Source organism: Vipera ursinii (genome assembly GCF_947247035.1).
Source record: "Vipera ursinii genome assembly, chromosome: Z".
NCBI classification, from domain to species: domain Eukaryota; kingdom Metazoa; phylum Chordata; class Lepidosauria; order Squamata; family Viperidae; genus Vipera; species Vipera ursinii.
This window is the reverse complement of record NC_139517.1, coordinates 100,968,637-100,994,888: the sequence shown is the minus strand read 5'-3', so window position 1 is coordinate 100,994,888 and position 26,252 is coordinate 100,968,637. Positions and strand designations below refer to the sequence as shown.

The following is a 26,252-nucleotide window of genomic DNA, read 5'->3' as shown; positions in this document are numbered from 1 at the left end:
GTTCCGCCAGGACCACTGCTGACTCCCCCACGATCAGGACGTCATCAAAATACAGGCAGATGCCCGGAATGTTTCTTGGTGTTCATTCCATAATGTTTTCGAATAACCCGGGTGCTACGCTTACCCCAAACTGCAAGTGGCGCACTCAGAATGCACCTCTGTGTGTGACGATTGTTTGTGCTTCTGCGGTAGCACTATCACCCTGATGCCCAGGGCCTCGAACCAGTCCAGTCCTATGAGGCTAGTGCGCAGTCCCTCTACAACCACTACGCTGAGGGGACCCTCAAACTCTTGAATTGTACTCTAATGGTAGCTTCCCCCTTTACAGGAACACACCAATTCTGGAAGTCTGTTAGCACTAAGCTCAATGATTTGGGCGGGACCCACCTTCGGTTACATTTGCAAATGTGGTCGAAATCCCTGAAAGAGATAATGGACAGGGGCGATCCGGTATCTAGCTCCATGGAGCTTGGACCCCTTGCAGTCTTATTTGGAGTCTTTTCTTTGATGGAACATTGGGCCCCTGCATGTTGGATGCTACACCTTCCCAAGCAGCATTAAACTCTATTCTGTCCTGGGGGCCATTTCCCATTGTGCTGCTGTGTCGCAGGTTTGGTTTCCCGCTGACGACCTCTGCAAACTCTGGCAATGTGCCCTTGCTTTCCACAGGCATGGAATACTGCTATGTGGAATCTGCGTTCTGCTCTTTCATGTGGGGAAGTTCTTGCTCTGTGGAGTGTGGCTGTCTGGGTGGCTCTCTCCGCAAACGATTTCTTCACTCTCACTGGCCTCCCCCGAGCCTTTTGTGGTCTCTTGGTGGATTGCTGTGGGGCTGGTGTGTGTTTTAGGTGGCTGGAGAGTCTTCACTGCCCCTCCGGCAGCCTCATCCACCATGACTTCCTTCAATGCTTCTTGAAAAATCAGTTTCTCCATGGCGAATAGGCGCTGCTGTAATTCTCTATTATGCAGGCTGCAAACTGTCTGAGACAGTCTTCCAGTTTAAGGAACTCACATTGGCGCAAAGCTTGGCGAAGGGCTGCCACAAACTCTGCTGCAGATTCCCCAGATCTCTGCTCATGTTGCTTGAATGCATGGCGCCAGGCGATTACTGAGAGTTTAGGCTCAAAATGTTCCCTTAATTTTTTCTTCAAGTCTGCATAGACCGCAGTCTCTATACTTGCCACTGCTATCAGGTTTTCAGCAACATCAAACGTGGCTTGTCCACAGATACATAGTAAGGTTGCCGCTTTCAGGCCATCGTCTGTGATCTGGTTAGCCCGGAGATAATTGTCTACTCAGGAGATGTATGAGCTCCACTGTTCCGGATGAGTAATATCAAACTCGTTGTGCATTCCCAGTTTAGCCATTTTGGGGAGGCCCCTGTGGTGCTGGTTAATGCCTGTACTGTTGCGATTGGAGCTGTGTTGCACTTAGGAGTCCTGGGGACAGATCCCTCAGGTATATCTGTGCCTCCAGTGTGTCTTACTGGTAGGCAGGGCAGGGAGCATGGTCCCACCAGGACTCTTTACCTGGTCTGACATCCAGTGATTTTAGTCTCTTATTTAGCAGCAGCTCTCTCCTCTGCAGCAATCCCACCTTTGTCACCACTATTGTGTAGTGGACTTTAGTAGGCAAGGAGCAGACCAGCATAATTACAATATCAACTAGAACTGGAGAACTGCAGGCAATTTACTGTAATTTATACTCTGAGCCCACAGGGCCTTAACCAATCACAATACTTGGAAAGCCCAACCAAATATAAATGTTCAAAGTTTCCTTCCCAAACAGTTGGAGTTAACAGTCAGGATCATCTAAAGGTTAGTTTCATTTTAGCTTCACAAACAGCTGAAGTTAAGTTAGTTTCACTTTACAGGGCTCTTAACACAACTTTATATATTTCAATACATAACACCAGAAACATACTATTATAATGATGGCAGTAGCTTACAAAATGTAGTAAATAAAATTATAAGATTCCCCCCTCCCTTCTAATTCTCTGTTTCAGCAATAGAGAGAGCCAAAAAGGGCCAGTTTGCTTTAGTAATTAAGGCAACTGATTACAGACCTGGAAACTAAGAATTCTAGGTCAACTTTAGTCCTGTAAACTGGCTGGGAGGTTTGGGGCAAGCATTATCTCTCAGCCTAACTTATAGGTTTATTATTGTGGGAAAAATAGGTCAAATAGATGTTTAGCTCATACCTTCAATTATTTATAAAAATAATAAAAGCGGAATAAAAAAAATCTAATAATTTTTTTTCTAGAAGATGGAGGGGAGGGACAGTGAGGAAGGGAGGGAGAAAACACCAAAGGGAGATTTTTGATGCTCCCTGCCAGGTTCCTAATAGAAAACTCAAAAGGGAAGTTGGACAGAAGTTGGAAGTCCTTCCTGTCTCACTACTTTTTTGCCCAGCCATGATCATTCAGTTTGTTTAGGTAAGAAAATATCTCCTAAACGTGACACAATAGGGCATGGGTTGTCTTGTAAAAAGCTCCACCTGAGCATGTACCACATTGTTTTCAAATAGAGGGAACAGTGAATCATAATAGAACAATTCATATTTTGAAGATAATTCTGGGTATCAATCTATAAAAACTCAATGTCTTTTTAAAAACATCAGAAACAAAAGTTGAAACAAACTCCTTTATATTATAATCCATATCTATTACATCTTGTTGTTTTTAATAAGCTGCCCAGAAATATTATGAGATTGGGTGGCTATAAGTTTCTAAATAAATAATGAACAAATCTGTATTATTAAAAAATATCTATTATTAGAAAAAAAACTCTAAAGAAAGGCTTCCCATTTCTCCCTTTGTCTTGTACACATACACACTGCAGAAAAAGGGTGGGATGCAAAAGCAAAAGGTATGGACAAAATACACATATCATTTTTTTCTCCCCCACAAGTTCCCACTTGTTTTTAACTATTAGGAATGTCTTGTAACTGTGTTTAAAAAACTAAAAGAGAAAGATTCCTTGTTGGACACCCACTTTTTAGAACAAAGTACATCATTTGTGTCATTAATTGTTAATCTGAGCTATTATATTTCACATATTCACTGGGAAAGAATTTCAACTATGCAGTACAAAAAGCATTAATGATCTAAAGAAAATGGGCACTTTATGAACAATTAAAAGGCTCTTAATTTTTAAATATCTCATCTCCCATATTTAAGCTAAGAGGACAATGCCTCGACAATACCCAGGAGATATTTCAACAAAATTAGTATTTCTTTTTTTGCTTCTCATGCCAGTTATTACTCAGTTTTGTTTTAACAAAAAAATAATAATTTTTCTTCTCTTTCAAGATGGTGAACTCTTAGCACACAAAACAGAAATGCATTTTACACTGACAAAGTAGTACTGGAGTATTATGTACACATACTGAAGTATTGCACCAACATTTTGCAAGATGTTGGATTATCTCTCATCAACTCAACAGGCAAGATTATAGACACACTGGCTGAGAAGAACAGAGATTTTAGCCTAAAATATTTAGAAGACACTATAATAACAAGATGACAACAATCAATCTTGCCTGATCTCAGAAAAACTAAGAAGAGAATGAACAAATACCAGGAAAATACATGGTTAAAAAACTAAGTTAGGAAAAGAAATAAAATAAAATAAAGTTAACAGGAGTCAAGCTTTAAAGAAAATCTTTTATATTGACAAAGCTCACTATGAGAGTATCTGAATGCAAATTCTAGTGATTTAATTAATTAAATCAATTAGCCTTTTTCCATTTTTATTAATTAATTAATATTATCCATTATTATTCATTTATTTATCAAATTTATATGGTTGTCCAATTTACAGAAAGTGATTCTGGATGGTATAGAGCAGAGGTCCCCAACCCCAGGTCCATGGACCAGCACCAGCCCGCGGCATGCCAGAAACCGGGCTGTGCAAACAAGTAAAGTCCTATCCGTGGGATGCAGACAGCACATGAAACCATGCCCCTTCCAGTCCGCAGAAAAACCTCTCTCCACGGAACCGGTCCCTGGTGCCCCAAAGTTTGGGAGCCGCTGGTATAGAGCAAAAAATATGAAAACAATAAACATATCAAAAGCAAACAAATTTAAAAGTAAAAAAGAGCATAAAATACATAGGGTTCATCAATCCCTTGAGATCCTTAAATCAGGTGACTTCCAGAAAATAAGTAGGGATGGAAATCACTTCATTTCGGGGCAAGAAAGCAGAATGTTCCATAAGGCAGGCGTCATAGAAGAGATAGCCCAATATAGTTCCCTGACAAATGGACCTGTAGCATGTCTTTCTTGCCAGATCTGATGGAATAGGCAGATGGAAATTAGAAGAGGTTATCTCTGAAAATAACTTGGTTCCATGCCATAAAGGCTTTAAAGGTCGAAACCAGCATCCTGAACTGGACCTGGAAACAAACTGCCAGCCAATGCATCTTACAGAACAGAGATACAACATATTATAGAAGCACAGATAAATGCTCGCACTGCTGAATATTGCACCAGTGCTATCTTGGACCATACAACTTTATCCAGCACCAAAGATGGCATCATTAAATAATTATATGCTAATCCATCAGTTATTTCCCTGATGTAGAAAATAATGTTACTGTCAGATCTGCCATCGCATCACTTCAGCCCTGCTTTGCTTTCATGGCATCCTGCCATAAAGGGAGGGAGGAGTAAGGGGATATAGGGAGGGGGTGGAATACCAGTATAACAGGAACCAGAGGTGCTAGCCCAGAACAGAGCTTGGCAGATCGAAGGACACAAGAATGAGAAAGGAATGCAAACCTTCACCAAAGAGGCACCAAACTTTAAGACTGTTACCAAAACACCTAGTTTGAATACCACTGGACTTTTATGAAAGGACCAAGGGGAGATGGCCCAAGACAAGGGAAAAGTACTGGGTTTATATGGGAATATTCATATCTGGTTTTGCTTATGCTGTAACCACTTGGCTTTAGTAAAAAAGTATACCTTTTGCTACAAATAGTCAAGGGTCTTTCTTTCCTAAATGCTCAAGCTGAGACAGGCCTGACATTTACATAAATTAATTTATGTAAATTAATTTAATCAAGAAAATAATATACCTGAAATATTCCAGAGTTCAACAAAAACATTGAAGTACAGTATAAAGCTATTGCATTATAAGCAAACTACTAATTAGCTGTGAAGGAAGAGTTTGTTCCTTGGATTTAGTCTAGGCATCCTCTTCACAAACCATTGTTTTTGTTTTCCACCATTTCTGACTTAAATTAGAAGAAACTGAATAAATCAATTATAAGTATATCAATAGATTTCTTGTCTTCTATATTATCAAGCTAGTGTTATTATATAAACCATTTAGCATGCAAAACTTTTTATATTTTTAATTAGTTTATCAATAAGAGATATACTGCTGTTTTCTAAAACAGCCCTTTCAATCTGGTGCTCTTCAGATAAGTGGTACTCTCAGAATTTCTAGTTAGCAGCAGCTTACTAAATAAAGATAATTCACAAACTCAGAAAAGGTTCAGATGTTTACCCTGTTTATAAAATTAGAAAGGGGTGCATGCATTAATAATAGGTATCTCCTTTATATTCTTATGTCTTTATTTAAACTTGGCTTACAATAAATAACAGTTTATTTTTCTCTTTCACTTATCTGTAACCATTTATCTCAATGCCCAGCTTTTCTTGTTGGATATTAACTAGTTTTTTAATGTATGTAAAATGGATTTTACATATAATTACTTATCAAACTGCTCAATATATTTTTATTATATTTCATATTCCAATTACTTATGGGATTTCTTTCAAGGTAATTATTTTGTACAACTGATTTCTACAAGATTCTGGATATTATCTTACACTCAGTGGTCTTGGGATGTCTTGGTGCTCCAAATAGGAATGAAACTGGGCCTTCAAAATACACATATAAAACTTTTATTATTTGACAAGGGTTAGTGTGCGCGTTAATATACTTTAAATGTGTACTGTGATTAGTATAGCTGGGGAAAATTCCTCATCAGAAGTATTTACTTCATTACAGGAGACATGGTGGTGCAGCGGTTAGAATACAGTATTGCAGGCTAATTCTGCCAACAGCTTGCAGTTCAATCCTCAGAGGCTCATGGTTGACTCAACCTTACATTCTTCCGAGATCGGTAAATTGAGGACCCAGATTGTTGGGGGCAATATGCTGACATTGTAGACCACTTAGAGAGTGTTGTAAAGCACTATGAAGCAGTATATAATCGTAGTGCTATTTTTATTATACTGTATTTAAATTATAAATACATTTTAAATTATAATTTATAAAAATAAATTATAAGCAATATTTTTTTAAAAAAATATAAAAATATATAAAATATTTTTATATAAGTTATAAATGTTAAATGATAGAAGAGTTGTCTTTAAGCTGCTGCTGTTCAGAAATATTAGGATTACACTTCCCCAAGTCCCTAGTTACAACATCTACCATGCTGGATGCAGTTTGGTAAGTTGTAAAGAAATTTTAGGATTACATCAAATTATAGAAGACAGAAATTTGGAATACTTTGGGGAACTGAAAACTATTTAGAATCACTGGTAACTTCTTTCCTTCCAAAGCGAATAAGAATGGGGAAAGGGGAAAGACAACAAATTAATCAGTGTTCCAGTGTTGTATCACAGCTCTATTCCTTCTCCCATCTAACTCTCCTGGATCTCCCAAGTCCCCAAAGAAATTAACTAACCTTGTGTGCCACTTGAGAATGGCTAGTATTTTGGGATTAAATTATTCGTTTTCATTAACACTTATAATAATATTAAACATTAATTATTCTTAGCACTGTCTGAATATAGGTATTTTTAGACAAAATTACCTTGTTCTAAATGTAATACTAATATGCCACGTTGCCTAAAAAAGAAAATTTAAAATTACAATGCATGCAAGGATTCTTTAAGTTCCTGCTCCTTACCCCAATTTCAAATAGCAGTAATTGAAAACTGAGCTTTCTTTTACAGTCTAGTAAAAACTAGCTTTCTGTAACTGGGATATGTACGGACTTTGGTCCATTTAACAAGGTCAGACTGTTTATTCTTGCCCAAATTCTTTCCCACTGTAAAAAGGTACTTTGAAATGCCACATTCCACAGGCAGCGCCAGTAAGTCACTGAAGCATATTTTCCCACAAGAACTGATACGATAGGGAGGCCTTTACTTATTTAAAATTTCTGCTGTTTCAGTGACATGAAGTAGAGAAAACGTATAGTGTCACAAATAGTTGAAAGTATCCATGCCACTGTTGCATTAAGTTTTTGAAATGGTGTATTCCTTAGTGTATGAAATGGAATGCCAACACAACAAATAAAAGAAGATTTCAATAAAAGAAAATACTAAAACTGAGTATTTACACACTGCAGTATGTATGCCATTCAGCAATATAAGACTGACTACTAATGCTCTATTTGATATATTTTAATTACAGTACCTTTTCAATGTTTAGGGTGTTTTACATTTGAAAGTTTTAATATGAGTAAACCAATATAAGAAAAGTGTTCTTATTTTGTTGAATTCTTATCCAAATAAATATGTCTACATAAATATGCTATATGATAGAAGCCCATAGCAAGCCCAAAACAGGGATGAAAAGCCAGCCATAGGAGAAGGGGATTTTTAGCCATATGAAACAATCTGAAAACATTTCATAGCAATACATTACATTTGTATTAAAGCAGTATTTTTGGCATTGCATTGCATATTAAGCTTATATCAATTGGACGCATTAACTTCTTTTGAAGTTGCATTGAAATCTTTGTACACATAAAAGCAAAAAATAACTCAGCTTTCAAAAATGACACTGAATAGCTATGAGCTTTTGATGTAATGTGACTGCCTCTGAAGACTATCTGCTGGGAGATTTATGGGCTTCCTTGTGCAGTTATTTGGCCATTGTGAAAACACTGTTGAACTATATGAAACATACTAGTACCACTCTCCTACCTGCTTAATTGTCTTCTCCAAAGGCAAAATTAAATGATATTAAAATGTTACTAAACTCCTTGCCACTAATATTTCTTTATTTACTTACCTATTTCCCCCTTTCCCTACCCTAATGCATCCCTAGAAATCTGGATACCTACGAAAGTAGAATACCTACTCAAAGATGTAATGACAAAACACATATAATTATCTAATTGGGTAATATGAAATGTTTGTAAGTGAACAACCAAGCTCAAAAAACACCAAGAATTCACAACTATGAACTAAATATATTTTCTTCCATATATCCTTGAGAGTCTCCACTACTTATTCACCTCCACTGAAAATGTTGCCCATATATTCATACTCTTTACTAATGAATTGGCAATCTGTATGAGGGCAGGTACTCTTATCTTATGACTGCTAGGTTTATGCAAGAATCTTTGCTGAAGAATTCTGTCAAAGGTTGTTTGAAACTCCAAACATACGAAGTTGAGAGGTCATTTTTAGCTACATGCCTAGTAGCATTCTTAAAAAAATAAAACAAAACAGGATTTCCCTTTCAGAATACATATTTATTTTTCTTCGGCAAGGTGTGTTTCTTTATGTGCCTAGTCATGCTTTCTTTGATTACTGCTTCTACCAATTTGTCTAAGAGATACTGAACTGACTGGACTATAATTTTTTTCCTGAGTCTTTTTTTTTAAAAAAAATTGGGACTCACATTGACTACTCCCACTACTCTGGTATTGAGATCTAGCTGAGGATAACTTGCAAGCTAAGTGCGAGTTGAAGATAGGGGTCAAATGTCTTCTTACTGAAAACAAGCTACATTGTCACTCATAATGAATCAAAGAGCAGCAGTAAATCTGCCTGAGTTCAGTTATGTGAATTTCAAAATTGTCCACTCACAAAGGACAGGGCTTTTCAACCTTTTCACCCATTGTACCACTTTTAGGATATGGCAACATCCGAGTACCACCAGTTGCCTAGCAAGGTGTCAAAAACTTGATGGCCAAAAAAAAAAAAAGGAAAAAAGTGATGAAGTACAGGTAGTCCTCAACTTACAACTTACAACAATGACTGTTCGAAGTTACAATGGCACTGAAAAAAGTGCCCAAGCCACAGCCAAGCAAGACACCTGCCTGCCCGCCCGGCGGCGCTCTTTCTCCTCTACGAGGTTTTCATTTCTGTTGAGGATTAGTAGTGGGGGTGGAGTGTTTGGTTTTTATCCCCCCCCCGCTGGTTGGTTGCAGCTGTTTTCGGTCACTTCACATGACCCTGGGACACTGTGACTGTCATAAATATGAATCAATTGCCAAGCATCTGAATGTAAATCACAAGACCCTGGGGGTGCTGCAACATTTCAGCTGATTGGCACTTCTTCTGGGTTTATTAGAAGCACCAGGATCAGTGCCAAGCTCCAGCTGGAACCTGGCACTGATCCTGGTGCTTCCACTGAGCCCTGACAGCCCTGCAGCTCCAGCCATCTCTCGCTCTGGCTTGTGCAGTGCTGCCACCACTTCAGCTCATTCCACTCCCCCGCTACCACTTTTCTAGGATGGTCACGTACCACCTGCCAGGTGCCAATGTACCACAGGTGGTACCCGTACCACTGGTTGAAAAGCCCTGACATAGTACACCGTTCACTGATCAGCATGACATGTAATATTTTTCTAATCATATTTCTAATGCAGCGTGAAAATATATTATCATGTCTTTGTGTTATCTTCGTAGTTCATAAACTGCCATACAGTTACTGATAAAATGAATCACACAATTACCTCTTAGACTATTTGTCAAAATTTCAGGAAGTTGTGCCACTAATTTTTCCAGATAATTTTTAGAATTGCTGTCATGAGAACTGCACCGATTTCAGTCAACAGAAAAATTGCAAACGGTTAGGCAGGTTCCAAAGTAAATGAAAATGCTACAGTAATATAGAAGCAGCACTCCCATCTAATTTTCCTGTGTCTCCCCTATCCTCTTGAAATTGGTTAGTTCTTGAAATTAGTTTTTGATTAAATATTAATCAGAAATAAAGAAATAGTTGATTATCCATAAAACCATAAATAATTTAAGGCCAGCTATTTGAAGGTCAGTTTCTCTTACAGAAACCAGCCCAACTATTACAAAAAAGCCATCTTGTTTGGTCCAGGTATAGCTAGTTGAGACAAAGTCTTCTAGGCAATGATGCCAGATATATGGAATTCATGCTCTTCTTCAGAGTTCAGGTAAATGGCCAAGATATTGATATTTTGCTAGACGACATTTAAAAATTATATTAAACCCTGTATCCTGCTGTTACAAAAGATTTTAACTGTGTTTTTAAAAAACAGTTTTACATTTTTATTTGGCTGATATTTTTCTAAAGTTAATTTTATGTTCTTGGTCTTTTCTTAAAAACAGGATTAAAATCTAGGTCTCCTTGTTCCGATTCCAGCACCTAGTTCAACCTCTACACTGCCCTGGCTCTCATTGTTCATATATGTTATCTAACTGATAACTCTCTAAATGACAAAATATGTAACTTCTAAAGGAACAAATGTATAAAGCTGGGGCAATCAAATACAATGACCCCATTGGGGCCATTATTCTTATTTCAAAGATAGGAACAGAGCAACCAAAAATATATCTCTAAAGATTTAGTCAGGTTCATGTGAGGAAAAAAAATCTTCAAAATATTTTTCTTTATGGCTTTAGAGACGAGTCATGTTTCTGTCTTTTTTCTTTGCTATTAAAAACTTTTCTATTGCTATTAAAGTGCTTTATGACTATTATTCCTTCCATAACAACTCTCTGTGTATTCTGAGCATTCATTCTATTGGTTAGGGGAATGCAAATGACAGCCATATTCCTAAGTGGCCTATCTACCTGAAGAATGTTTTATTACTGAGGGAGAAAGTATTAGAAATTGAATGACCTGAAATTATTTGTTTGAAGCATCCCAGTAGGGTTTTTTTTACACCAGTTTACTTTAATTTTTCATTTTATTCCATTAGAGGAATCCTAAGACAGAATGAGGGTGAATATTATCTTGGGAATTGGCTGACACTTCTGTAAATAATTCTTAAAGCTTCAACCACATTTCTGTTCTCCACTGTAGGAATAACATGGAGTTCACATGTCATTTAGTCATAGCAAAAGGCCTCCCAAGAGTCTTTTTATACCATCATTGTGTATGCATTCTTGTACAATAATTTATCTTGAGAGTTTAACAATGTTTTATTTCTTCTTCCACGTTAAACCAATTATTTCAAATTAAGGTGCAACTAAATTAATTTTTTGGAGGAGAACCCAAAGGTGCTTTTTCAAAAGGCAACTGGATTTTCTTTTTTTCCCCTTGAAGTCAGAACTGAAGAAGCTTCTTGGATAAGAAGCAAAATATCAAGGAAAAACAAAGAAAATGAAGTTGAAAAAAGCACCTTTGGGACAATGATCTGGATGACTAAGAATCTCTACAGGCATTTTGGAGGAGAATGTCTTGACATAATTTTTCATTTTTACTTGGCACTGATATTTTTCTAATTTTCAGGTTCTTGGACTTCTTCTTATCTAAGGTAGAATTAGAACCTAGGTCCCCGTTCCTTTTCCACCACTTATTCCAACTACTATACTTCCCTAGCTCTCTAATTCTTTATATATACTATCTAATTGATGGTGTATAACTCTTCAGCAATAAGTAAGCTGAGAGGAGAGCTCAAGCAGCAATTGGGAAATTACACTGAATTGCATTTACACCTTTAAAATGCATTTCTTATTAATATGTTCACCTAAAGATTATTGTAAAACCATTTATCCTATTTTTCTTATTCCATTTTGCTTTCTTCAGACAAATCCATAACTCGTGTATTTTATTTGTGTATTTTCTGTGCTAATCTTTTTTTTTACCGCTACATACCTTAAAATAGTTGCAGATCTCTTTCTAAGTGTTATCTCTTTCAGGGTTCAAGCCACAACTTCTTTATATAATGTTTTCTGAACAAGGTACATGAGTCAGATTGATACAAATAAGTTAAATTCATAAACTACAATAACTGGGTACATATGTATGACTAAACCAAAAGAGAAAAAATTATATGAATTCATACAAAATTTAATATCTCCCCTCACTAATTACTACACACATAGCTAATTGTATTAAATGCCAATGGTAAATGTAGGTGCTTCCATCAGGGTAGAAGCAATATGAAAAAAGATAATATGCAAAATATCCACTTTTGCACAGAGCATCGGTTTCTCAGTCAATATGATTCTACCTGCATTTCCTGTGAGATTCGGGGAGGGTGAAGAAAATACCAAATATAATGTTGCTGGGTTTTAGGAAGGCAGCCCTTTTGCTGTTAAGTCCCAATAACTGGCAAATGGAATTCTTCCTCTCCCGAGTATAGCAACTTCTTCGAACAAATTACGCTTTTTAATATTTGGATCAAGTCTCCATCATTAGCTACCAGTAGATACAATGGACACTAATTCCCAATTTTGCTCCATGTTATCCATGCTGGCTGGAAATCAAGGAAGCCCAACATATTTAGAGAGCATTGGGTAGTGTCGTGGTCTGTGGGAATATTCTTGAGAACAGAAGGAGAAGCCACAGCTAGGGCAATGGTCAGATAATGAGATATTTTAGTCTAGCGAAGGAAGGGGAATATGGAAAGCATGTGAAGAAATCTTCCCGTTTTCTGGAAAGTAAAGGTATGAGAGAGAGACTATGTTGAAAGGCTGACAGATAGGAATCCTGATTTAACAGTTTTCTCAAATAATTTTTTCATACTGATAAAATTGCATTTATACAAAACCAAATATTAGAATTAGATTTAAAAAAGCAAAATATATTAAAACTTACCACAGAAGTAAGAGCCATCTGAAAACTATAGATTCGCGCAAGGCCAAAGTCAGCTAACTTTATTTGTCCACTGCTGGTGACTAGAATGTTTTGGGGCTTTAAATCACGGTGGACCACTCTGTGTGAATGTAGAAAATCAAGGCCTCGCAGCAGCTGAAACATCATATCCTAAGAGAAAATTTAATAAAAAGAAGCAAAAATGTTAAGATTTTGGAATACCACACATCAGAAAGTGAACCTATTTCAAAGCAATGGAATTAACTAGCAAATATACACAATAATATTATATGCACCCATACATTAATTTTAGAAAAGACTCACATATTATAACCATTAACAAATCCTGTGTGAAGATAAATTAATGTTCAGTCCCAATTTCCATATTTCATTTTATTGATTGGCTGAAAAATTATTTAAGAATGTTATGTAATGGTTAATAGTAATTTCTTATTTTGTTTTTATGAAATTATATTTACTACGGTCATTTGACAAGATAAAAAACATTTTGCATTGGTTTCATTCCATGTTGAAAATTATGCATTACAATATATTGATATCTTCTAGTATCTTCTAGTTAATGTTGCCAGACTACTCATCAAAAGGGTTTTTCTTAATTTGGTTAAAGGCCAATATTTATACATGTTATTTTTACAAATCATCTTAGCAAATAATTTTGAGAGTAACTGATCCATATTTTATAAATACTATTAAAGGGCTGTATTACAATTTCAGTTTAGTAGTCTACATGAAAACAAAGGAGTGTAACACATTTAAATCATGGCTTAGCATGATGTATGAAGGTCTGTCTTCTAAATATTAGGACAACCAGAACTAAAGATTAATGGAGAAAATGCAAAATTATATGAATGAAACATGGAATTGTATCTCATTCCTTTTCATCCTGATTCAAACAACATTCTATTGTATATTGGTGATTTGTTAACACAAAATAACATTGGCTGATTTAATGTTACAGTTCAGAGAACCCAACCTAGATGATCTCCCCAAGCAATAACGTTTACTTAGTGAAGTTAAGTTTATATCTGAAAATGCATTTGTCGCATTATTCTGTTAATTATTGTTAACATTTAAGAGATGGCATATGTTGAATGCATTCTTCTTACTGGAAAAGAAAGACATGGTGATAGGGCCAAAATTCAGTTTTGCTTCCTAACAGCTGTTTATGGACATCACATAAATGCATCCACTTGTTTAACCTCAAGGACAATGTCTAGAGACACTAAACGCTACCAGCACACCTCCTGTCTCCAGTGGTCATTTCCTCTCTGGTTTAAGTTGCACGACAGCATGTGACAACAGATATTAATGGAGGCAATGCTGTGCCAATATCTCTCAAATTGCTTTGATGGCGGCTGCAGGCTGCCTGTTTGGCCACCCAGCCAAGACCTCACATGAAACATGGCAAGGGGCCCACAGTTCTATTCACTAACAAGGCAGCTGGTCAGTGATTAGGAAGCTGAGATAATGCTCCAAAGGGGAACATGCTTTTGCAAGCAGCTTCAGGCTCAGGAGCTCAAATTTGCTCAAATGCAGCATTTGCGCTCTCCCTCTTCCCCCCCCCCTCCTCAGATTATGGGTGACTTGAACACCACCAAGGAACAATTTCTTAGCAGATCAGTATGATAAAATTGTAACAAGTCAACAAAGAACTGTCATCCTTAAAAAATCAATTTCTTAAGACAAAGCAAACAAAAAATTGAGCAGAACCTTTGAGTTAGGAAAATAGATTTGGATTCCAATTGCAAAGAAATTGAATATAAGACAGTGTAATACTGACTGGCAGCATAGCCTTTGCCTTTGAAATATTGCCTAGCTTCTCAGCCCAAGATAAACGCCACTTCAAAGGGTGCAAGGAGTTACCTTTTATCTATATATACTTTGCGAGGATTTTTTTTGCCCTAATATTCTTCCAATGTCTTCTAATAAATGGAGCATGGATAAGCGCCTGCCCTTCTTTTTCCCTGTTTAATACCAACACGTAATAAATTGGGCGAGGGAACAAACACCAATGCCTTTCTTTCCCACGGATCTTTTTTCTTGGAAAGTATAAAAGAAGAGCCATCATAGTGAAAGAAATGGAAAGAAGAATTCTCCTTCCATCCTTCTCAAAGAGTGGTAGACACTCACTTAGTCTCTTTTATCTAGATAACTGTATCTAGTTACAAGATCAGAATTCTTTTTTCTTTGCCTGCATTGACTAACAGTAGCCAGTCATGGTTATTAAAACATGAAAAACAAACTAGCAAATCAAGGAATTGTTGCAATTGGTGAGACATTAGGATATTACCCTTGTACAAATTACTCAGTGGAAAATGAATATGGAGGGTTAAAACAGATGCTGTAGTTTGGCAAACAGCTTTAAACAAACTGAAGTACCTCTACTACTACACCAGAGCCTAAGTAACCTTTCATTTACTCATGCCAATTAAAAATAAAAACAACCACCCACCAATCAGAGTCTACCACATGAAAGTATGCACTGTTGCAAAATGCCACTCCATGAATTGGAAGCAAATGGTATATTTAGAAAAGCAAATGAAAGGGGCCAGGCATCACTATCAAGAGTGCTGTTCTCTTTTGTGCCTCAGATACTAAACAGATTTACTCTGTGTGCCCTGCAAACTCATGAGCTTCTGCTTGGTGTAACACATTTCCATGCCATGTAAACCCTTCTTATGCACAGCCAGAAGAAAAGAGCTCTCTCTAGTACATCTTTCCTGTGGCTAAGGAAAAGACAAGATAATGACTTTCCAGCCCATTGCACTCATATAATGTTCCCTTTAATCACTCAAGGGTCATCTTTGTTATCTATACTAGAGCAGGGCTTTTCAACCTTTTCACCCACTGTACCATTTTTAGGATATGGCAACATCCAAGTACCACCAGTCGCCTAGCAAGGTATCAAAAACTTGATGAGAAAAAAAAGAAGGAGAAAAGTGATGAAGTACAGGTAGTCCTTGACTTACAACAGTTTGCTTAGTAACTGTTCGAAGTTAACAACGGCACTGAAAAGTGCCCCCCAAGCCACAGCCGAGCAAGACACCTGCCTGCCCACCCGGAGGCGCTCTTCCTCCTATACGAGGTTTTTATTGTTGTGAGCATTACTGTTGAGGATTGTCAGCGGGGGTGGTGTGGTGGGGTGTTTGTTTTTTATTCCTCCCATCTGCTGGATGGTTGCAGCAGGTTTTGGTCACTTCACATGACCCTGGGACACTGTGACTGTCATAAATATGAATCGGTTGCCAAGCATCTGAATGTAAATCACAAGACCCTGGAGATGCTGCAACATTCCAGCTGATCAGCGATTCTTCTGGGCTCAGAAGTGACAGGATCAGCGCCAAGCTCTAGCTGGAGACTGGCACTGATCCTGGCGCTTCCACTGAGCCCTGACAGCCCTGCAGCTTCAGCTATATCTCACTCAGGCTTGTGGGGTGCTGCCACCAGTTCAGCTCATTCCCCTCCGCCGCTACCACTTTTCTAGGATGGTTGCATACCACCTGCCAGGTGCCAATGTACCACAGGTGGTACCCGTACCACTGGTTGAAAAGCCCTGTGCTAGAGAACTATTTTTGATTTTGCAATTCACAATACAGCATGACCTCACTAACTATATTAGGGTTATCTTCAACACATTTACAATAGCAATAATGAACAAAATAAAGCCTAAGACTTAAGGCAAAAGTGTGAAAAGCACAGACCACATGTAGTTTCTTTCTGCTGCCTCTACAACCTTTCCTGGGTGAGAGTGGAGATGGGGAATTTTAAAGCGCAAAATAGGTACTTGAAGGGCTCAAGGTATTCCTTTCACCCACTAACATCCTGAACCCCAAGCCAAGCCACTTCCTAGACTTCATTGCTTTTTGAGTACAACGCTGACATGTCACACCACACGCAGCTGGAAAATTAATAGAATTATGACTGGTTGAAGAAAGATTCAACAGATTGTTCTGAGAACTCATATTTTCATGAGTTGTAGGCTTCAATTTGCTAAGTAAGATTCAGCAATCCGGACAGTTTTTACATTCTTCTTTTTTTAAAGCAATTTTGTGTTCCCTGAAGACGAAACTGCCTAAAATATCTCTAGAAATGATTGCTACATATGTATAAGTGGGAAATAAGTCTAAATTCAAGGTGTTTTTTAAAGAGAAAAGCTATGAAAATATTTTATTTTTATTTTTTTTTTATTAAAAAATTTTAACATACAATTTTTCTTTTTTAAAGAAAATATTTTTTAATAAAACAGCTGTACATGTCCTTGGACACAATTACATTTTAGAAAATAAGTCCTGAAAAAGATAAAATATGGACAAGGATCGATCTGTCAACATTTCTAAATTCTGGCAGTTTTCAGTAGACTTTTATGGGACATTATATATAAAAAATTGTATTAATTTTTATATGAGGGAAACTTCTTTAACAAAGTGTTGATCCAGCTAGGTCAATGTCTTAATATGTAGATATTTCCTCAAAGACTCTAGTAATCTCTTACAAGCATAAATATATGAAAACATACTGAGGTAGAATATTTCTTATTATATAGACGAAGGTAAGGTAAATATATAATATGAATCAGCATGGATTAGCTGCAATCAAACATTTAAGAGAGAAAGAGAGGAATGACAGAGGTTTGGAATGCCAAAAAATCTTCCCAGCTTTAGCTTTATATAGAGAATGCGTAGTGTGTGACAAGGACTTTTATCAGTAGACTACAAAGTAGCACAAGAGTAACCATTTTATCTAGTCACATGTGAACTAATCCTGTTGGCTAGCAATTGCCTTTTGACCTTTTGTCCTTGTTTATTTTTTTTTAAAAAAATTGACAGTTCTTATATGCTACTCTCTTCAGGTTAGCACTGAATGGAAACTAGTGGGGAATTATAATTCAGTTTCTACTTGTTCCATAGCTATGTCCCCAACTTGGGCTTTATAGAAATATTGCATCTGTAGGAAGCACGAGGTTCAGGCATCAATATAAGCTCCTTCAATGCAAACAAGACTACTGGCTGCAGAACAACATTTGCATCTGCTTCCATTCCTCTCACCCAACTCTAGTCTGCAGTCAGTGTTCTGCATCTTGATATGTGGTTTGAGGGGGAGTCTTTTTCATGGATGCTGGGGACTGGTTTCATCATGGTGGTAACTGAGAAAAGAACACCCAAAGATAATAAAACACATATTTAGGGGAGGTTCGATTTCCCACAAGTCATTTCTTTCAAGATTTCCTGTTTCAGTCTGTGTTGTTTCTCATTGAGTGACAGACCTGCGCATGAAATACTCCGGTAATATGAAGCATATGCTCCTAACACACTGTTGTTTGCCTTTTAGCTTCAAAATTAGTCTTTCCAATTTAAATGCATGAAAGACATCTGTATACTTTCATTAGAGTCTTTTCATATATATATCCATTCTTTTACAACTGGTTTGGTTAAACTGTAGGATACAGAGTTGGGAGAAGTACAATCAGAATTCATCCTCCCCTCTCTCTTACCTTCTTGCTCCAGTTATCCAAGAGAAATATTTATTAAAGCTAACTTTTATACATATATAAAATCTTTGCACCTATAGCATGTAGAAGCCTCTAATCTAGGAGTATGTAGGAATTGTAATTGTGAGAGAACAATCATGATTATAATGCTTGAAGTCCAGCTGTTGAAAGAAAAAGATCAGAGAATAACAATTTTGTGGGGAGATTGAGAATCGAATAAAGATCAGGTACAGAACCAGTCAAGAGTTAACAAGATAAAAGAAACCAATAAAGGGGAATATTTGTGGCTCAGGGTTGAAATGAAGGGTCCTTGGTGTTCTCTGAGCTTGGTTGTTTTCTTGCAGATGTGTACCCAAACTAGGTAATACCATCAGTGCTAGTGTCCTGAGGATACTAGCACCAATGATGTTATCCTATTTGGGTAATGAAACATCTGCAAGAAAACAACCAAGCTCAGAGAGCACCAAGGACTCTTCAAATGCAAAAAAAGAGTGCAGAAAAATAAGAGAATAAGGAGGAGTAATTTGAAGGACAAATAAATAGAAAATGTGGTCCACGCTTATGTTTGAATTTACTTTAGGGAGATATTGGGGGGGGGGGGAAACAGCGTAAATGAGATTCCATTTCAACCAAAATAGTGGACTTTATGCTTTGTTTTAATTAAATCATATCTATCAAATCATGATCTCATTATAATATTTTATACTGCGGAAATGCTCTGCTGTATTAGTCTAGTATCGCTGATAGTGGGTTTAGTGATATATGGATATTATCATGACACAGAAGAAGGTATGTGATTAGGTTGTAAGCATTTCATTTGACTTGTAAAATATTCTGTTTAATTTTCACTGGCAGATTAACAATTTGATCAGCATAGTTGCTGATGCTTAATCATCCAGAGAGAGACATAATTCAATAGTTGAGCACACAGTGTGAGCTCCAGGGTCATTCTATCGTTTTCCACTGACAGCTGGTAGCAATAATACTAAGTTGGACAGACCAGTCACTGAACATGGTCTGAAGCACTTAGATAGTCCTCAATTTACAACCACAGTTGGTACCGTAAATTTCACTGCTCAATGACGCAATTGCTAAGCATGGCATCACATGAACGCACCCGATTTTATAATCTTTTTTGCCATTTTTGTTAAGTGAATCATTGTAGTTGTTAAATAAGATACAAGATCACAATTTGCAACCTTCCCTACCAGTTTTCCCATTGATTTTGCTTGTTGGCAGCCAGTTGAGAAATTTGTAAATGGCAATCACGTAATCCCAGGACCTTGCAACTATTATAAATATGAACAATTGCTTGGATTATGATCATTTAACTGCGAGGATGCTGTGATAATCATGAGTGCGAGGACCATTTTTAAAAATCAAATTGTAATTTCAAATCATTACTAAATGAATGGCCATAAATCCAAGATTATCTGTAATTGTTTTTTTTCCAACTTTGTTTTCTTCAACCTAGTTCTGTAACTGACCGTTACTCAACCCTTAATCTTCCACACAAAATTGCTTTCTTCATACTTAGAGCTTGAAGTTATTTATGCCTTCAGCTAGATTTCAAACATGCTAACTACTGTTCGCTCACAATTATAACTCTTCTATATTAGAGACTTCTATGGATTTGCAAAAGTTCCTATACAGTCAAGGCATATTATTTCTGAAGTCAAATACAAGATTGTTTCCTAGCTATCTGTAGTCACAGCAACAATCAAAACCCTTGAAAACAAAATGTACTTGATATGTTAGTTGGGTCCAGGCATCATGATAAGAATCGTTTTGCTCTGTTTTTTCTTCTCTGATGCAGCTTTAAGTACTTTAGATGATTTTGCTTACCAACAGCTTTAACCATCAAATTCTAGTTAATGTTAACCACTGTTTGTTGAAAACAAGCCAACTGAGTTATGCAGTTGGCTTGCTTAAACAAATAAGGTTATTTGAAAACAGGAGGAAATATTATGAAGACTTTCACATGACCAATGACAGAGAAGCAGAAAATCTGATTACATAAGACTAAAATATGGTGTAACATGATATGACACCTAAAACATTTAAAAGCTGATATGTATCTAAAAATAATAGAGTGATACTTCTCTACTGAAATTATTGTATGTCTTTAGTATGGATGTGCAGTAAGTAAATCCTTGAATGCTTTACCACATTAAAAATAATGAGATTTTTTTTCCTCACATCTTATTCTGCAAAAGTAGAAGAAAACCCCAAAATACATCCACTCCCCAAAGAAAGAGAGAGGACAGAATTTTTCCATTCTGAAGAAATGCCAGTTCAGAAGAATTTTAACTGGTGTTTTTTTTTCCTCCTTAACTGCTTGATCTTTTAGGTTCTGCAATATTAGGCCCACCTTACTGAAGTGAAAATAATTTAATCGGCCAAATGTTTAAAGGATTAATCACCCAAACAGTACAGCTCTGTATTTCATTTAAGTTTCCATGCATTATTTTTTTGTTTGCAGTCAGCTATATTCTAACTCTAATAATGTGTGCCTTTGTCTGGGCTTCCCTCAGAAGTTAAAATCATTCTCAAAATGAAGGAAGTTCTATTTGGTTAGATTTGAAACTTAAAAGAACCAGAAAGTGGAATAACATGGTGATGATAGAACATAGCAACAAAAAAGGGAGAAAGTATACATTTTTAAAAAATTTAGGAAGAAACAAACATAAGAGAATTTGTTTGGATTTTTCCCTCCATTGATGTCATCACTATATTGATGTTGAAGGGTTAAACTCAAAGACTATTAGACTTCAGAGGGAAAGCTGTGAGTTAATGTAGATGCTTAGAAAAGAAGTACTTATAATCATCTCTTCCTCCTTTTTAACATATTTTCAAAGATTTCTGGAACAACTTGCATAGATATGAAAATTCAAATATATGCATACACATATCCTTGGGCACATTTCATCTCCACACACTTCACATTCTTACATGCATGTGCAATAAGATTCTTGAACATCTACTAAAACAATATATAGCATGGAAACCAGGTTAAATAACATAAAATTTATAACTTAGTATCTAACTTTTAATAAAACATCTATGCCATAGAGTTGCTAAATATTCTTGCTTGTGAATGCACTCTTAATATACAAGGGCTCTACAACATCTGGATTCAAAAGGGAAAATATGATTTGGAGCATATACAGATGTGCACATCCTGCCTGTGGCCAACTACTCAAAAAGCTGGGGGGGGGAAACAAAGCTTCCTTTAAGAAGCAGCTAGCAAATATGAAGTGTACATCAATGTGTGCTCTGAATCACCTTTTCCTTTTTAAATCAGAATATGTTGAAAAAGTAATGCCACTAACAAAAAAAAATCACAACTTTTTTTCTAACATTTAGTGACACAATCCCAGGGGACTCTGTTTCTTAAAAATTCTAAAATATTTTGCAGTTGTGATTTTCTCATCCCCACCTAGCAGTATACACTAATATAGAAAAAATATATCAGTTAAGAGATAACAAAATCGTAGATAATCATATTAAAATCATATGGCAGTTGCTTATGCTGTCTCCACTGCTTCATCTGATTCAGCATTTTCATTTTACTGTAAATAGCAGCAAGCCTTTTAAACTATAGAAGGAAATGCCTCCAGAACCTGGAATCTTCATGCAAAACATGATCTTCACCACTGGGCTGTAGTTCCTTCCTTTTGGCAGTTAATAATAAACACTCTGGCTTTTCAAATATAAATTATTTTTTTTTAGTATAAGCGCATGTGTCATGGCAATCTTCTCCTCTGGTTCCTTGTTCTTCATAACTGATGGATAAAATGCATGCACTACCAATTGCACTTGGTGAGAAACCCCAATTTGTCAACAACATGAATTGTAGTTTGATTAAATTTAATGATGATGATATTGGAAGGCACCTTGGAAGTCATCTAGTCCAACCCTGTTCAAGCAGGAAACCCTATACCATTTCAGACAAATGGCTGTCCAGTCTCTTCTTAAGAACTTCTATTGTTGGAGCATTCATAACTTTTGAAGGCAGGTTGTTCCACTGATCAATTGTTCTAACAGTCAGGAAGTTTCTCCTTAGTTCTAGGTTGCTTCTCTCCTTGATTAGTTTCCATCTGTTGCTTCTTGTCCTGCCTTCAGGCGCTTTGGAGAATAGCTTGACTCCCTCTTCTTTGTGGCAGCCCCTGAGATATTGGAACACTTCTATATCATGTCACTCCTCGTCCTTCTCTTCATTAAAGTAAAAGGTAAAGGTAAAGGTTCCCCCGCACATACGTGCTAGTCGTTTCCGACTCTAGGGGCCGGTGCTCATCTCCGTTTCAAAGCCGAAGAGCCAGCGCTTGTCCGAGGACGTCTCCGTGGTCATGTGGCCGGCATGACTAGACGCCAAAGGCGCACGGAACGCTGTTACCTTCCCACCATAGTGGTCCCTATTTTTCTACTTGCATTTTTACGTGCTTTCGAACTGCTAGGTGGGCAGAAGCTGGGACGAGTAACAGGCGCTCACTCTGCTACGCGGCACTCGGGATTCGACCCGCCAAACTGCCGACCTTCCGATCGACAAGTTCAGCGTCCTAACCCACTGAGCCACCGCGTCCCTTTTCATTAAAGTAGACATACCTAATTCCAGCAACTGTTCCTTATATCCTTTTGTACGTAATTCTCTCTGTTGCTCTGTTTCTTCTTAATCAAGCTATGAAACTACAGCTGTTTAGCTATATCTAACTTGGTACATATTTCCTTAAAAAAGCTTTTTATTAAATATATGTTTCAACAATTTATACATTTAATAAAATGCTTATGTACAAACTCTTCTGCCTCCCTCCCCTTTTGATACCTTTATAGTTTCACTAGGAACACCAGGCTCTGGAACTTTATTCAAGTAAGTCGTCAAATCTTGATCAACATGTTCAAACACCAGTGTTAATTTTGTCTCTCGTTCAGTTCGGGATACTGTGCATACATCAAATAACCTAAGAAGGATGAAAAAGAAAAATGGGTAGGAATCATTAGAAGAATAATGTATCTTTTTACTACAAATGAAACTTATAAAGAAAAAAAACCTGGTCATCTCAAAGACCAATTGAGGTAATTTATATTCCAAGATAAGGCTTAAATTTGGATCTTTCCTATTTTTATTGTTTAAGACCACAAAGAATACAGAAATATGAATCAGGAATTAGATTAATACATATTAATTACAAATAATCCTACATTACCATCATCGAGCCCCCGATTTCATTCATAAATCATGACAGTCATAAAGTGGGTCACCACATGACCATGTCTGATTTTACCACCATTTTGAGGCAATTGTTGTGAATGTGGAGGTCATAAAACAAATACTGCAGTCATTAAGCAAGACCATTGTTTGCAAAGGTACAATTTTTGCCAGAAACTGAAAGTAAATACTGGTTTCCAGCAAAAGCATCATAAATTGCAGTCACATGATTGTGAGGTGCAGTAAATGGTCATAAATGTGGGTTGGTTACCAAGCACTCAAAATGTGACCACAGGTAAGCCCATGACCATGGGAGAGGCCTTGATATCGGAAGTTCAAATCCAGGTCATAAGCCGATTTTCGGAGTCTGTCATAACTTCAAACAGTCATTAAGTAACCGTTTGCAAGTTAAGAACTATCTATATTCATTTTCAAATCATCATAGCCTGGCAATCATTATCTACAGAAAATTAATATGCCACCTACTCAAGCAACTCTAACAGCATGCAATTAAAACATTAAATCTCAAATAAAAAAATAAGAGAAAATATGACATTTATTGCTCTTAAATTACAATCTTTTTAACCAAACATTTGCTTAAAAAAGAACCATAGTTACTAAGTAAGTGATCTTTAAAAGTAATAGGGTGGGAGCTGACCTAACCGCAGGGAGTATATTGTTCCAGGGAGCAGAGGTTACAGTTGAGGTTTTTATAAGCTATGAACTTAAACATGGACCAAATTATGTATATGCATATGCATGTCATGTGTATGTACAAGAAAGTATTTTCAGTAGTGACTACAATGTCGTAAGGAAGGAAAATAGCAGCAAGTGTAAATTTGGCCTACATGACAAATGTAATTCATAATCCTGAAGTGCTCTTCTCTCCAGGGCTAAAGAATGTTTTAACAATAGAATTTTAACCCTAAACTTTTCCCAAAAGACCTTGAGTAGGGCACAGACATTTCTATAATTATTAAAAATCAAATGCTTGTTTTACAAGGTACTGCTGCTACGCGGCACTCAGGATTTGATCCGCAAACTGCCGATCTTCTTATCGACAAGCTCAGCGTCCTAACTCATATGTAGTCCTAGCCTAATAACTGGGACCAAAATTTCTCTCAGTAAGCAATGTGATAATAAGTGCAATGTTGGCTTCTTAACAATGACAGTTTTGGCAATCCCTGATTACCAGTAACTGAATCACCGTGGGTCATTAAGTGAGTGTGATTCTGTGATTCTGATTTCCTTATAGTTTTACCACTGACTTTGCTTGTAGGATGCAGTTGGGGAAGGGCTGAGAAAAGGAAGGAAAAAGGGGGAGAGGGAAACTGCAGAGCTGGGGATTCACTTTTACAACATATAAGCTGCTTGTGGGATTAAGCTATTTGCAAGATTATTCTGGAAATGAACACCCTAGGAAAGAAGCGGCTAAGGGCGCCATTACAGGCATCTTCTTGACGCGTCCGATCCCAGGGAGTTCTTCAGCTTCCCTTCACAGTTGCACTCTGCTTCGGAGCTGGAATGCTCCCCTCACTTTCCCCAAGCTTTTTCCCGCTCGAGGATGGCTTTAATTAGCCGTCAAACGCGGCAAACGGAGCTGTCGGCTTCAGGAGAAAGTCCCTAACCTGCTCTGCTCCGCCGTGACGTCCGGCGGAAGAAAAGAAGGTCTGCTTCCTCCCCCTAAGAGGCCCGAATAAAGACAAGGTTCATCTCCCTCTATGTTAACCATCAAGGCCCAAACTCCCAACAATTACAAGGCACAGAGGCAAATAAAAAGAAAATCCACTCAATAACCATGCTGTAGGGACTATTACTTCCATTTTTCACTCATCTCCCCATAGAACATTCCTCAAGAAATCTGGAACATTATAATGCTACCTTTTAGCCAATCTGGACAAAGATCAACAACATTTTTCTTTAAGAAATGGCTTCTTCCTTGCTAGACTCTATTAATTACATTTTCCCCACTACTTTTCTTTTTTAAAAAAAAATATTTTTATTACAAGTTTTTTTCTTAATATAAAATACAAATAAAAATAAAGACCATGGGGAAAAGGGTATAGAAGAGATAGGGGTAGAAATTTTAAAAAAATACCAGTGGCTTTCAACTTTTTTCAGTAAGATACAAAATGAAATTATAATATGTCACCTCTCCTGTGGGAGCTGTATTGGTTGATGATTTGCTTCCAGGTGCAAATCAAGGTGCTGGTTGCCACCTTTCATGGCCTGGGACCAGGTTATCTGAGGGACCGTCTCTTGCCGGTCACACCCACCCAACTCACTAGAACGAGGAGGCAAAGAATGTTGTGGGTACATCTGGCAGGACCCAAAAGAGGTCCACAGTGCTCCCTCCCTCTGGTACATTATCCCTCCAGAAATTAGGCTGGCCCCCTCTCTGACGCTATTTCCCAAGATCCTGAACATGTGAGTAGGCAGCTATATAAATGATCTAAAATAAAATAAATAAAAATATAACTATTTAATTATACTAAATAGTAACTACTAGCCATTTCCATAGCAATAACCCACCTAACTGTCAAAGCCCAAAGTCAAACTTGGGTTTCCAAATAACCACAAAACAATTTACATTCTTGGCTCTAATTATTGCAGTCAACTTCACCATCTCTGCCAGTTCTATTATCCATACAACCATTCCTCCGTTGTAGAAGTTAATGCTTCTTTCAATTTCTGGGTATATAGAATTATTGCAACCGTCAACATGTATAGCAACAAAGTTTCATTTTTTTCTATGTCTAAT

At 37.0% G+C, this 26,252-nt stretch overlaps 1 protein-coding gene across 4 annotated transcripts in view; it reads right to left on the bottom strand.

Annotated features, from left to right (window-relative positions):
- CDK6 (cyclin dependent kinase 6) overlaps positions 1 to 26,252 on the bottom strand; it is a 116,207-nt gene that overhangs the window by 51,265 nt on the left and 38,690 nt on the right. For all 4 annotated transcript variants that reach the window (XR_014494099.1, XR_014494100.1, XM_083376378.1 and 1 more), the window contains exons 3-4: positions 23,108 to 23,243; positions 12,780 to 12,947 (exon numbers count right to left, since the gene is read on the bottom strand). Coding sequence is in view for 2 of the 4 variants with exons in the window: in XM_083376378.1 (XP_083232504.1) it covers positions 12,780 to 12,947; positions 23,108 to 23,243 (304 nt within the window). In the remaining 2 variants the exon portion in view is untranslated. The remainder of the gene's footprint in view (positions 1 to 12,779; positions 12,948 to 23,107; positions 23,244 to 26,252) is intronic.